This window comes from Trichoplax adhaerens, genomic scaffold (genome assembly GCF_000150275.1).
Source record: "Trichoplax adhaerens TRIADscaffold_34 genomic scaffold, whole genome shotgun sequence".
Classification (NCBI taxonomy): domain Eukaryota; kingdom Metazoa; phylum Placozoa; class Uniplacotomia; order Trichoplacea; family Trichoplacidae; genus Trichoplax; species Trichoplax adhaerens.
The window spans coordinates 392,121-405,507 of NW_002060974.1; the positions used below are offsets into that span (position 1 = coordinate 392,121).

The 13,387-nt window shown below is 32.0% G+C and overlaps 1 protein-coding gene across 1 annotated transcript; it reads right to left on the reverse strand.

The window, feature by feature from the left end:
- Nucleotides 1-1,779: 1,779 nt before the first annotated feature.
- On the reverse strand, nt 1,780-13,281 carry TRIADDRAFT_62071 (uncharacterized protein; the record flags this gene model as incomplete). Its single annotated transcript, XM_002117999.1, has 9 exons — nt 1,780-1,835; nt 2,641-4,989; nt 5,213-5,363; nt 5,740-6,058; nt 7,260-7,669; nt 7,895-8,049; nt 8,152-8,277; nt 9,246-9,473; nt 13,044-13,281. The coding sequence occupies 9 exons, from the start codon at nt 13,279-13,281 to the stop codon at nt 1,780-1,782; spliced, it is 4,032 nt and encodes a 1,343-aa protein (XP_002118035.1).
- Between the last annotated feature and the right edge of the window lie 106 nt (nt 13,282-13,387).

Consider the following 13,387-nt stretch of genomic DNA (forward strand, 5'->3'; position numbering starts at 1 on the left):
TAATAGCAACTAGAGAAGTTTAATCGCTCACAAAAAGAAGATATTTGTGACACAAGGGTATAATTTATCGTTATTGCGTGTGTTTGATTACTAGTATAATTTAGAGTACTTTAGAATGATAGTTAGGTAGTCTAATACCACTAACTACTCCGCGTAGCATATAAAAGGTGGCATAGTTCGATAGTCTAGTACAGCTGAAGATAGAAAAGACGAGAAAAGTCAAGGATAATCGCGAGTTATCTCATTGATAGTTTGGTTGGTTTAGGCGGTAGTTCTGCTCATATTTTGTTACTCATTTAAGAAATTTTGCTAAGATTGTTGTTGAAGTTATAATAAACTAGTGTTTCCCCTAATTTATTTTGTTTGGAATTCCATTATTAATAGCTTAATTTAACTTAGCTTTTTTCGTTCAATAATAACATCCATGAAATAAAATTTACAGTGGCACTACATTAACGTTAGGCGGATTACGTAAAAGTATTCTTTACACGTTACCCGTAACTTATGTCAACTTTGTGCAAAATTCTTAACTAAAGCGAAGCATTTACTCTATTTTTGATAATTTTTGATAATTTTGATAAGGTTCAGCAGTAAATAATTCTTGTAGATTCTACAGCCCAGATGCAATCTCGTTTCTACTGCAATAAAGTTACTAACTTCATTGAACTCTATATGATATTAATTAGTAATAGCATCACTGTGTAATAAAGCGTCTAACTTTAAGCAAAGACTTCCGTATCCTGAGAAATATACTTTAATTTAAAGAAGACTGTTGCAAAATACATTTTACTGAATAGAACTTGGCTTTTCACGCTTTGGTAGTACTTGTAACGATCAAAATTCAAATGATTGCATACGGTCATATTTAAAAATAAACACATCATTGCAGAAAATTGTAAAATAGTGATAGCAAGATAAGACTACTGAAAAACGGATGATTGTAAAGAAAAATTTCAGTTTACTCTGCAAGATTGCAGCAAATTTCGTATTGTAAAGTACCGTCCTGCAACGTAGGTGAAAATGGGGAAATTTTTGAATGTACGGAATGTTGTTACACAACTTTGTCAATTTGCAATTATCTAAGCTTTAAAAATATCGACATCGATATAGTTCACTGTCAGTTGCAAGAGCTAATTGCGCCGTGAGCTTAGCACTATAAAGAAAGCGGTTACAAGTATTAAGATGATTACGTCTTATTCTAAAATAGTATCGTACTTTATTACTAATTTAAAGCTAATCATAACTTTATCAATAAACATATGTGATAGTTCATCATCTTTCTTTAGATTTTGCAATGGCTGAGCAGTACTGAGCAGCCTTAAGAATGACATGTAAATAGAAAAGTTAAAATCGATAGAACTTATAATTGACGATTCAATGTTTCTCTTTTTAACCAATGCTAACTTTTATCCGTAAATATCATTAATATTCTTTCTTATCTCCACTAACACTTTAATCCAATATGATAAAAGTAGAGAAAAATTTCAGTTAGCTTGGCGCAATTTATGTATATGTAAAAAGTTTTTTACACAACTTAGCAAATTTAGTTTAATTAATTAAATTTGAACTTAGCATTAAAGTTCAATTCTGATACAGAATCAGAATTACTAATACATTAGTGTATGTTGTTCCAATATCTACTACGATTCTGTTGTAATAAACCTTGGCAGCTACAACAGTTTTATTTGCAAAAAAACGGATCAACAGCTATTTACTTGATGCTATACAGTACGTATAATAGAATATCTAATGTAGCAAGAATGAACTATTCTCTCTGAACTACATCGAGAATATTTCTCTTACTGAGCCGTAATTGTTGAAAGTGCAAGGGAAATCTGGTAGTAGGGTTAAAGAAAAAGTTCAGTCATCTACCCTATCAACGAAAATAGCTCGGTGAGATCTCTTTCTACTTCTGAATTCACGGTTTCATATCGTAAGTAAGTTTCCCGAACAAGTCATTAACTCATTATTGAACTATTAATTAACAACTGCTAACTACTAAAGTTACATTTAAGGATATCTTCAACGCTACGTACTGCCAGATAAGCATATATACAACGTAAAATAGAGATAATATACACGCCGCGAAAATTGACTTCCTTGACAGTGCCTGAGCACTTTTAATTTGTTCAACTGTAGGTTTTCATGGAATGTACTACCGTAGTAGAGTTAATTAATTAGTTCCATTAAACTGACGGTATGAGAATTCTTTTCTTAGTTTTTGATATGACCACCAAAATCAAGCTTCTCTCAGCTAACCAACTGCGTGTTTTTTTTTATATAAGAAATGTTCCTAACATGTAGCATGACTACAAACGAAGAACTATGTTGATTAGAATGAAAGGACTCTTGCGTTTTGAAACGACCAACAACCGAATAGTTCCGAATTGGAAAAATGCGAATTTAGGTTTTCAAAATAATTAGTGCTGCAATTGTTTCAAATATTCACGATGTAAAAACGTACTCAATAAATTTTATGGCTTTAATGACAACCACAAAAAAAATTTGAATCTTAACTTTACTGGCACTTCTTCAGTTTTCCAGTATGTACGCGTATTTTTCATATAAACCGGCCCAAAATGAGAAAATTTGCTACAAATAATAGTTGGCAGTAAATCTCAACTCAATACTTCATCTTACCTGCTAATTCTTCTTCGAAAATCTGCCATTGATTCACTGATTCTTTTGGAACTTTAGTCATGCACTCGCTACATTTGATTTTAGCTGTTTTTTTTTTACAAAGCTTATTAGCAACATCGATCATTTCTTTACAATCCCTTCCACCGCATTTAAAATAAAATTGACATTTAGTAGAGTCAAATTTTGGCATTTTCTCTGCTATTACCTTTTTTAATTTATCTCGAATAATAAAGTGCGGCTTATGCCGACGAATTGATTTGGTAATACGTTTTTTACCAACCCTACTTAATTTTTTCGATGAGGGCCCATAGCATAATTGCATTCCAATAAATGAGTCTTTTTTCTCGACAACTATCCTACATCTACAATCTTCCATATAAAATATTGCACAACGATCATGCGCTTCAACTTTAGGATTATTCCAAACTTTTAAACAGGCTGACAGATGACAATAAAATATTCCATCAGGTATATAGGGTATCTCGGTGCTATCATACCCTATATATAACCAATCTGATTTCCAATAATTTTCTCTTTTTACCTTGGCAGAAGAACGCAGCAAATAGGGTACGAAATAAAGGCGATTAAGATCATCGCTGCTGTTATGATCCTTGTTTACATTCTCAATCTTACAAATTATACTGTAATGCTCCATCAATCTTAAAATATACTCTGTCTTCTTTTTATCCAGATTAAATTTTTTTATTACAAAATTGATACATTTTTCTGACAGTTTACCAGTTTTGGAAGCGTTTCTGATGAGTAAATTTACTTCCTCATTCTTACTTATACTCGCAGGTTCAATTGAGGACTTCGATGGATTGCCTAATTTTATAATCGATCGAAGTATATCGAGTAACCAATCAAGATTAGTTACAATTATTCCATCTAATCCTTCTTCCTCACAAAACACGATGTCGCCTATATCATGTAAAAATCGTAACATATACCGAAATTTTTCATCGTCTTCGTATAAATTGTAATTTTGAGATAACTGTTTGATTTCTTCAAATGTCATAATGTCACCTATCTTACTTATAATTTCATTATTCTGAGTTTCTACCGCAGCTGTTTTATTGTTCCGGGGATTTCCAATATGGAGTAATGATGTCATAATATACCATTTAACAGGAATCTTTTCTAGAGACAGCAAAGCTGTGGCAAATTTTTGGATGTAATCGTGGAGAACTTCACTAGTTTTACGACGTTGGTCAATGGATGCTGGAGTGTGATCTGTTGGTTTGCAGTGAAATATGATACGTGAGCTACATAAATTTTTCGCAAACGGAGGCATAGCTTTAGCCAAGGAATGGCTAAAATCATCAAATTTTTTTAAACGTTTTTTCTCATCCTTTATCAGATCGCCATGCGATGCGATCAAAATTATAACCGGTAAATGAAATTCTTCTTCTTTTTCATCAATGGTGACTTTAACCTTGCCTGCATCATTATAACTACCAATCATTGATGTAAGCCATTCTTGCATGGCTTGTCTATAGGTCATAGTAATTTCATTGCCGTCACGATCGATAATATTGTCATCAAAAGTACGTGTAATATTGAACACTAGAATATAAAGGCTCTTTCCAGACAAAAATGGACGATGTGTTACATAATAGACAGCTTGGCCTCCAAAGTCGACGAATTTCCCGTATTGACTATCAACGTCAGTTTTCATCTTGTCCTCCAAACTTGTCTTTGTCAGAGCTTGTAATGGATCGTAGACAACATTACTCTCGTGATTTAATGCAGGCGTTGAGTTTGCGGATATAGCCCCTTCACCGTAATCTCTTTCTAGAGATTTCATTTCAGTGTCTGCTGTTGCAGACGTAGGTAATTCATTTGAAGTACTTAAATCGCTATAATCTCTTCCTGAGGATTTCATTGCCGAGTCTGTTATTGCGGGCGTAGGTATTTTATTTGAAGTAATTATATCATTCTCTACGTGCTGCTCACCTTCGGAATTAACGTTGGTGGTAAAATTTTTGCTAGCAGACGAGGTATCGCCTTCGCAATTTTGTTCCATACGCGTAGATAGTGGTTTGATATTCTGCTTATCAGCATTATTTATCATATATGAATATACTTTTTCTTTTAATGCAATTCGATAATCAACTTTTCTTCTGTCTAAAACATCAAATGTCGTTAGCTTTATCAACTGCTGTATATCGTTTGCAATTTCCGTTTCGCTGCTAGGCTCAATGGATCCATCATTTAAAAAGGCGTTTATAATAGATGTTTTACCGACATTTTCAGGACCACCAATGACAATTTTAATGAAATCTTTGTTCCTACTTCCCTCTTTTAATGCTTCATAGTAAGCTTTTAGATATTCTTTATCGTTGTTGGCTAAAGATAGATAAATTAATGAAGTTAATAAATAGCAGTGTCATGATTTATAATTCAAGTTAAATATCGCCTAGATAAATGTCTCTCAATTAATTATATATTTACGAGTATTCTATCAATTTCTAATAACGTTTTGATTAGAATTTCTTAATTAAGCGCAGTTCAGGCTACAGTCAACGAGAATTGATTAATATCTGAGCTATGCACTTATAATCATATTTACTTTCGGTAGCTAATTCCAAAGCTCGCTGTTTCATCCACTCATCAGTTATATCAGATGTCAATATCTGTTCTACTAAGTTTACGTTGTGTAGTTTTAGCCTCTTTCCACGATCTTGCAGAAATGCAAGCACTTTATCAAATTTCTTCCAGTCCTTAATAAAATCGCGAATAAAGGATATCAGTAAATGAAAAGCAACACAAATACGAAGCCGAATTTATGAAAGGGCTATTTATTAAGAAGCAAGTATACCCCTAATACCTATCCACGTTACACACAATCAAGTTTCATATATACGCCGATTACAATAATACTAAGTAATTGAGTGATATTTAATTAAATTAAAGTGTTAAATCTAACACTTTATTAAATATTTAGTGTTTGAACAATCTCTTATTTCAGAAAGAGCTAAAAATAGCGTAACACTTGATAAGGCGATTTCAGTAAAAATTTGCAACGTATAAGCCTAGGTAATAAATGTCGATGCTACTAAGCTGTTCTAATCTACTAAAGAAGTAAATTACCGATACCTGATGATTCTTTTTACAGTAGTTCATGTAGTTAGTTATATCGTTGATTAGCCCGGAAATTTCATTGTCAGATTCAATTTTACGTGACATCCAGTTAAAGTCAGTCATGATGCTTTGCAAATCTTTATCACATTTACCCAATATAGCATGACAAACTGAATTTTGATAGAAATAGTCGTCATCAGGGAAGGTATACCATCTACCTCTGCATCGACTACGATAACCATCAATTAATTTCTTGCTTAATTTTTCATCATAATCTTGGTTCGAGACTTGCAAGCGTAGATGGTCCAGCATCAAACCATGTAAAACCCAGTATCTGAACGAATTAACAATATTTAATTCGATTAGTATCGTAGTAAATAGAAAATTAAGAATACTTGCTATATTGTTGGTGCTGGTTAAATGAGAATCTATACATTATATGTTGAATTCATGCTCTTGCGAAAATAATTACAATACGCTACTGTAGCAAGATTTTTTGATTAGAATAGTATGAAATCAATGGCTCATTTTTAGATCTACTTGCAAAATGCAACTGCTTAATACACTAGAAGTTAATAAAATGTTTCTAGAGCTGATTGCGAAACTGGCATAGTTTAATTAAAGCCAATAAATTCAAACTGTTTTGTAGCGTACTAAATCAAAGATCTTCTTGAACGAGATTTTAATTAAAGTTGAATGCTCCGATACTCTAGCTATGTATTATGAATATACCGAATGATCAAATACAATCATTATTGATGTTTAACGGCAATGAAATACGAGTAGCCTGTATGTTGTATAGAAGTGACAATTGCCTTTGCAACCCTACTAATTTGGTTGAAAATGAAGTCAAACCTATACTTGAGTCTTAAATGTGCAGTAAAATTTGAATGTTTATTAAAACTTAGGGGACAAGCTGTGTACAAGATATAAAAAATATTGTTTTAAATCATCTTAAGATCACGAATGTGAACACTTACTGTAAAAATCGGTTACACTAAGGTAGATAAATCGATAACATGCTATCTTCAAACTGCAGAGTCAAATATCTACATACTTTAAATGTTCAATTATTGAATAAAACTAAGCGCAACGATTCAAAAACTTCGCCAATTTGGAAAATCAATGCTATTTGGCACTGTATGATATTACATTGCAATATATTAACCAGGGGAATTGTCTACTTTAGACTTCAAATTTGGGGTATCAGACTGTATGACGTTGATGTTTTCGCAACAGTCTCACAGAGCGTTAGGAAATACTTCCCTATCATTTAGAGCTTGTTACTAGTGATTTGATAAATGGTACCTTAGGCTTAATACAAAGACATTTGATGTCATGCATATGCATGACATCAACATTTACATACACGTTTAAAAACAATTACACTTCTCATTTAAGGATGAAATATGACTGAAAACTGAAACATGAATATCCATTGCTATTTCGGATACTGCATACACGTTGGATATTTTATGTTGCATGCGTTGCTTATTTAGTTCCTAAACATGATGATAGAGCCATATCGTACTTACTTGCTTCCTTCGACGTATGTTAATAATGACCTATTTTGCATTTCCTTTAAAATACGGTTGGCATCCTTATCGTCACAGCTCCATACTGATGAAATAGATTCAATGGGGATGGACGCTCGCTTAAATACTGCCAGCAACTTAAATAATTCCCTGTCGGATTCGCTTAAAGATTCAATACTTGATTGCAATACACCATATAAATTGGTGTTGACACCTGTAATAGAATTTTTGGCTGTGTTCCATTCTTCATTTGTGCTTAGATTAAGGCCGCCAATTTCGGAAATTGCTAATGGTAGGTAAGCGCAACTTTCAAAGACGTTCTTGATAATTGGATTTGCACGTAAAACCTCAGAGTGAGCTACGTGATGCAACGCTAGCAATTCTACGCTTTCTTCAGGAGTCAACCGTTCCTGTACAGTATGGCGTAAAAATGTTTAAGTACATAAAAGATGCAACATTACTTTTTATTAAACTGCTTCTAAAATCGTGTGTCGAAAGGTAAACATAAAGGCCTAAAATTCACTTCAATCCTCTGACGGTAAAGCTAGTCTAGTTAACAATTACCGTGTCTAATTTAGTTCATAAACAAGTCGCATTGTGTGAATAATTATACACAAAATCAAATGAATACAAACCGGCATATTAAAACAGTCAAAATTAAGCTGGATTCCATCGTAGGTTAATCGTGAAGTAACGATTGATTTCTTAGCAAAGGATAAAAAATATTTGTAATGATCCTTCTTCGAGACGTCGTCGAAAATAAATAATGTATTGGCTATTTTGCTATTTTCTATCAAGAAATTACAAAGGAAATACAGTAATTATTTCTATCATTGTCTAACTTGATATCAAATATTTTCATGAGTGAAGGACGTTGAAATTTTGTGCCTACCTCGTAGGTAATTATCAAGATATTCGCAAACTTCTCTTATTGACTTAATATTCTTATTCCACACAGTGCCAAGACTGACACCCAAAACCTTCAGCTTTTGGGATAATTCATCATTTGATATATTACCTAGATACAATAATTGTTATAAATATTCAAATACAAAAATACCAAGAAACATAGAAAATATTTTATGGACGAATATGCTCATTGATCAAACCGGCATAGAATCTGCAGTTGTAAACAATCTTAAATTTTATTGCTATTTCATTTATAAACCACTATTTTATCTTACCATACTTTTTTTAAATAGTTTATCAGCGTTATAATTAAAATATGAAGCAGCAGCATACATCACATTATTAGTTTATCTTTGTTGCGCTATTTTTAGGTATCGATATGCATATTGGATACGTACAGTGCAATGGGCCACAATCGTAGCACTGAAGTAATCAAAGTAAACCAACAACTGATTATAATTATAGACCTACTAAGGATAGATAGATATTCTCTGAACCTATATAATAGAGACAAGGACTACTAAACTCTCATAGTTTTCCATAAAAATATCCTAATCTCAAGCTTAAAGTTTATATACTTATAGGTTAGTTATCATTAAGAATACACTTTACCTATACGCTTGTAACAGTCTTTTACTAAAGATGGCTAATAAATACAGGCTACGTAGACAAGGGGACAACTACATCATGCAGATTTGCTACCATACTCCCCCAAATCGATGAGTTTACTAATTTTGACTAACGCTAACTAGCAGATTAAATTAAGAACCCATTAATTTAAGTAGTAGTTTCATTGAGCTTGGAAAGGAAGCTAATCAAGTGTTTTGCTTTAGATAATATACACTGTACAGTATTGTATCGGAAATTATGGCAGCGGTAATCATATACACGTTTTAACCTATAGTAAACATCCGATAGCACAAATTAATTCTACACTAAGCATTTTCAGTTCTATAATTATTCTATTTCAACATGTTAGATTCTTACGAAAATCATTTATAACACTAATAATATAAAATACTCTCCATTAATAAGTTATAGATCGAAAAATTAGCTGCAATAAATTTTGAAACTTACCAATCTTCATCCAATAACAACCATTTGATTTAAAGCAGCCATTGCTTACAGCTTGGCGTACAGACTGGCAAACAGCAATCGTTTTACCGCTGCCAGCCATCCCATGTATTAAAGCATGGCCGGGTGATTCATCGATATTCTTTAATTTATCGCAAATTTTATTAACGATGTCCTTTCTTATAATGTAGTCACTTATCGAAGTTGGCGGTAGTTCACGAAGTGGAATTTCTGACAATAAAATAATTTACATAAAGATTTCTTATGAAATACTGCTGTAAATCACACTAAATACAAATACCTTTCTAAGGCAGAAAAATTAGAATTGTTTAATGCGTAAATGCCATTTGACATTATGGCAAATAAATCAAATAGCATCATCTTAGTGATACTAGTTAAAGTAGAATAAATTATTTAAATAATTATATACAATTAGCACAGTATACTGACGGTCCAATTTTGAATGTAAAATACAAACTGGAACATTCAATCAAAGATTACATAAAGTAGATTAATATTGACGAATGTACAGAAAAAAACACCGGGAAATAAAGATGTTCTTTCTATTGAAGTCTTCCTGCTAGATAACTTGGACACTGCAACATTAACAGAATTTAACACTGGGTCTTCAAGTGGTAAGATAAATAAAGCTTTGATATCTAGCTTATGAATTATATCAATTTATAATATTATAAGATCTTGATTCTTCGTAGTTAAATGTGGTATTAGAATTAATTTAATGACTTTAAATTTTTGAGAAAATTTAAAGTCGAATAATTCAATGAAAGTTTAAATGATCTTAAATTTTTTCTAGACAGAATATCTGCTAGATTCTATTGACGGATTCTACATATTTCTTACAATCATCTACTATTACATAAGCTATTATCATTTGTGTTGTATTTAATTCTACAATCGTATTTTCTGCATGTATTCTATCTTTAAAGCTAACAAATATTATTAATGTCTACCTCAGATCTCGATAGTTACAATAGTTGCAATGTTAGTATTCGTGTCTTAGGAGACATGCTTAAGTATGAAATTGTTATTTACATTCAAATATCTATTTAGTCAAGTATGATAACTAGCTCCAAATTATGTAGTGTATCACATGAGCGAAGGTTTACTAGTAATTAATCGGGACTAAGTAATCAGCTGAAATCACTACAAATGGTTTGATCGCAATAATGTATTTACTATTAAAAATATGCTGACAGCATAGTAAATATGTTTACAATGACTGACAGAGTACGTACAGCTAAAGGGGATAATGACCAATAAAAGTAGTTACTTATGCACGTTATAGTGTGTTGCGCCTTAAAGTGTGCGCATTTCGAAAAGATTCTAGTTACTATACCGTAAGTGAGAGAAGTAGTCTTGCTTACTAAAGGTAAACTTCACTTCCTGTAAGTCACATAATACTAAATAATGATATCTTGCTATCTAAACTTTATTTAAAAAACTACTGACTAAGTCATTAGCTAATTGATTCATCCGTCTTAGTAAATGATGCAATGAACTAGAGGAAAGATGGTAAGCTTTTCAACTTATTGAATAGGCTATTTAGTATACAGTTAGATCCAAGCATCATTGTAGCTTACTGAAAATATACTGTTACTAGTTTTGGTTTAAAATTATGCATTATGTATAGGTGAAGAAGTGATTTTATAAACGCTTTCTTGAAAAGCCGGTAGTAAAGATAAATGAGATGCGACGATCAATTTAGTATATGTGTACTGTGTAGTGTACGGCTTATTAGGCCTACACAAAACTACTATAATTAGCTGAAATCACTGCAATGTGATAATCCATTGCGATTTTTCGTTGTATCAGTAAAAAATCTTCGTTAGCGATCAGTTTGGGTAATTTTGATAAGGTTCAGCAGTAAATAGTTCTTGTCGATTCTACAGACCAGATGCAATCTCGTTTCTACTGCAATAAAGTTACTAACTTCATTGAACTCTATATGATATTAATTTGTAATAGCATCACTGTGTGATAAAGCGTCTAACTTTAAGCAAAGACTTCCGTATCCTGAGAATAAATTACGTCTTCCACCAAGGACCACATTAGCTACGACTACCTCAACTTCGAAGGTGAAATCTCCTGCTTATACGTACATTTGGTTGCAAAGTATCATCAAGATACAAAGATCAACATCTATCTTAATTAGCCCAGGATTTCGTTACTTGCATATCTCAAGGTGTTAAGGTTACCTAATACAGCATCTCTAAGAACTACTGAAATCTATACTTTTTCTAGTCTGAGTTTTGTAATCGCGTAGAGTTTAGAATGTAAATGTTTACTAATACTATTATAACCGCAATAAAGCGGGAAAAATATTGGTATGTGTGAGCTTTAATTATTCAACTCGTATTTTTCAAAAGTCGAAAAGATCATCAACAAGGTAACTCTAGTTAAAATAAAGGTCTTTACCCCAAGTATATATTTAAAAAAGCTTACTAACTCCTATTTCATAGCGTTTTTAAGATCAAAATTATGATTTATCTCAAAGTTATCCGGAAATGAAATGCAAATGACACCTGAAGAACTGTTCTGAATTAAGCAATTTAGGAAAAACTCCATATGGTACGGCATATACCACAGAGATAGCTTATACGTAAATGCAAACTGAATAACATTAGACTACTAAAGAGAACAACCAATCATAGTAACATCAGTGTTATCAGTAATCATGATATTTGTTACAGTATTATTACTCTGTTAAGTCGTAGGTGTTAAATTTATTTATGAAAACGTGGTACCGCTTGTTAACTAATAATATTCTTCCTTATATAATTCCAATGTACGTGATATACTTAAACTCAGCTTCATTACCACAAGCTTCTTGAGAATACAAAGAGCAAATAATCCATGAAAAGATAATTAAAGTGAAGATTGCTGCAGGAACTGTACTATTGAACTGACTGCGCAGGCTAAATACTGCTTATTGCCATCAAATTGCGTTAGTTGCGGTATTATCGAGAATTTAAAGGATGTGATACCCTCAAAAACTATTCTAGAGGATAATATTTTCAAAATTTAGCGTACAGAATTTATCTTTAACTTAATATATTGTCATGCTATATTATTTCATATATACAACTGAGCGTAATGTGGCCCAAAATAGATCGTGCCTGAAGCTTATTCGGTATAAAATATCAATGGAAAATTTTGAGAAAATTTCTAGTCAAGTAATTTAATGAAAATTGATATGATTTTAAATTTTTTCAAGACAGAATATTTGTTGGATTCTGTTAGTATATCAAGTTTTTTGCAATCGTCTAACACCACATGAACTATTATCATCTACGTTGAATTTGATTTTACAATCAATATTACCTTCTACATTGACTACATCTCTAAAGCTAACAAATATGGTTAATACCCGTATCTACCTCAAATCTAGATAGTTGCAGTAGTTGTAGTGTTAGTATATCTTACGTTACTTTACAACATCTAACGCTCCTCTGTAATAACTATAGTATTTTTATAGGATTTATGGTCCAAAGTAATGAATCTATTTTCTATTAAACTATTTATTTCAATCTTTCAACAGTAATATACCCTATTAGTATCTTTGCGGAGATATAGATGCTGATAATCGTCGCTAAAAAACTGATTTGGGTTATAACGCAAAGTTTAATATGAAATCAGAGTCTTGTTGTGTTACGCTTGAGATACGCTATCGTATCTACAGTAAATTAAAAATAGTCCATGAAAATTAATTTATCATAAATTGTGTAAATAATGAAAAGAAAATTTTGATAAACACTTTCTGTTTATAGCATAAAAGCTTACCATCTTCTTTTACAGCATTGGATTTCCTTTTTGAATTTTTATATGTAGAAATAACTTTACACATACGATGATCTTCAGCTACAGAACGCAGCCCGCTTTTGAAGAGTGCTTCAACTAATGCACTCTTTGTGTAACTCCGACCTTTCCTACTCGCATACATACTCAACATTTGCGCACATTGATCGTCAACTGATCCATTATTTTCAGCTATAATTTTTTGGATGTCGCGTTGATCCATTCCAAATTCTCTTGCCAAAGTTTTCCACTCCGTTCCGATATCTTTTGCGATTTTGCTGTTATACTTCTTGGCTGCTACAATAATTTTATTTTATTTGCAAAAATGA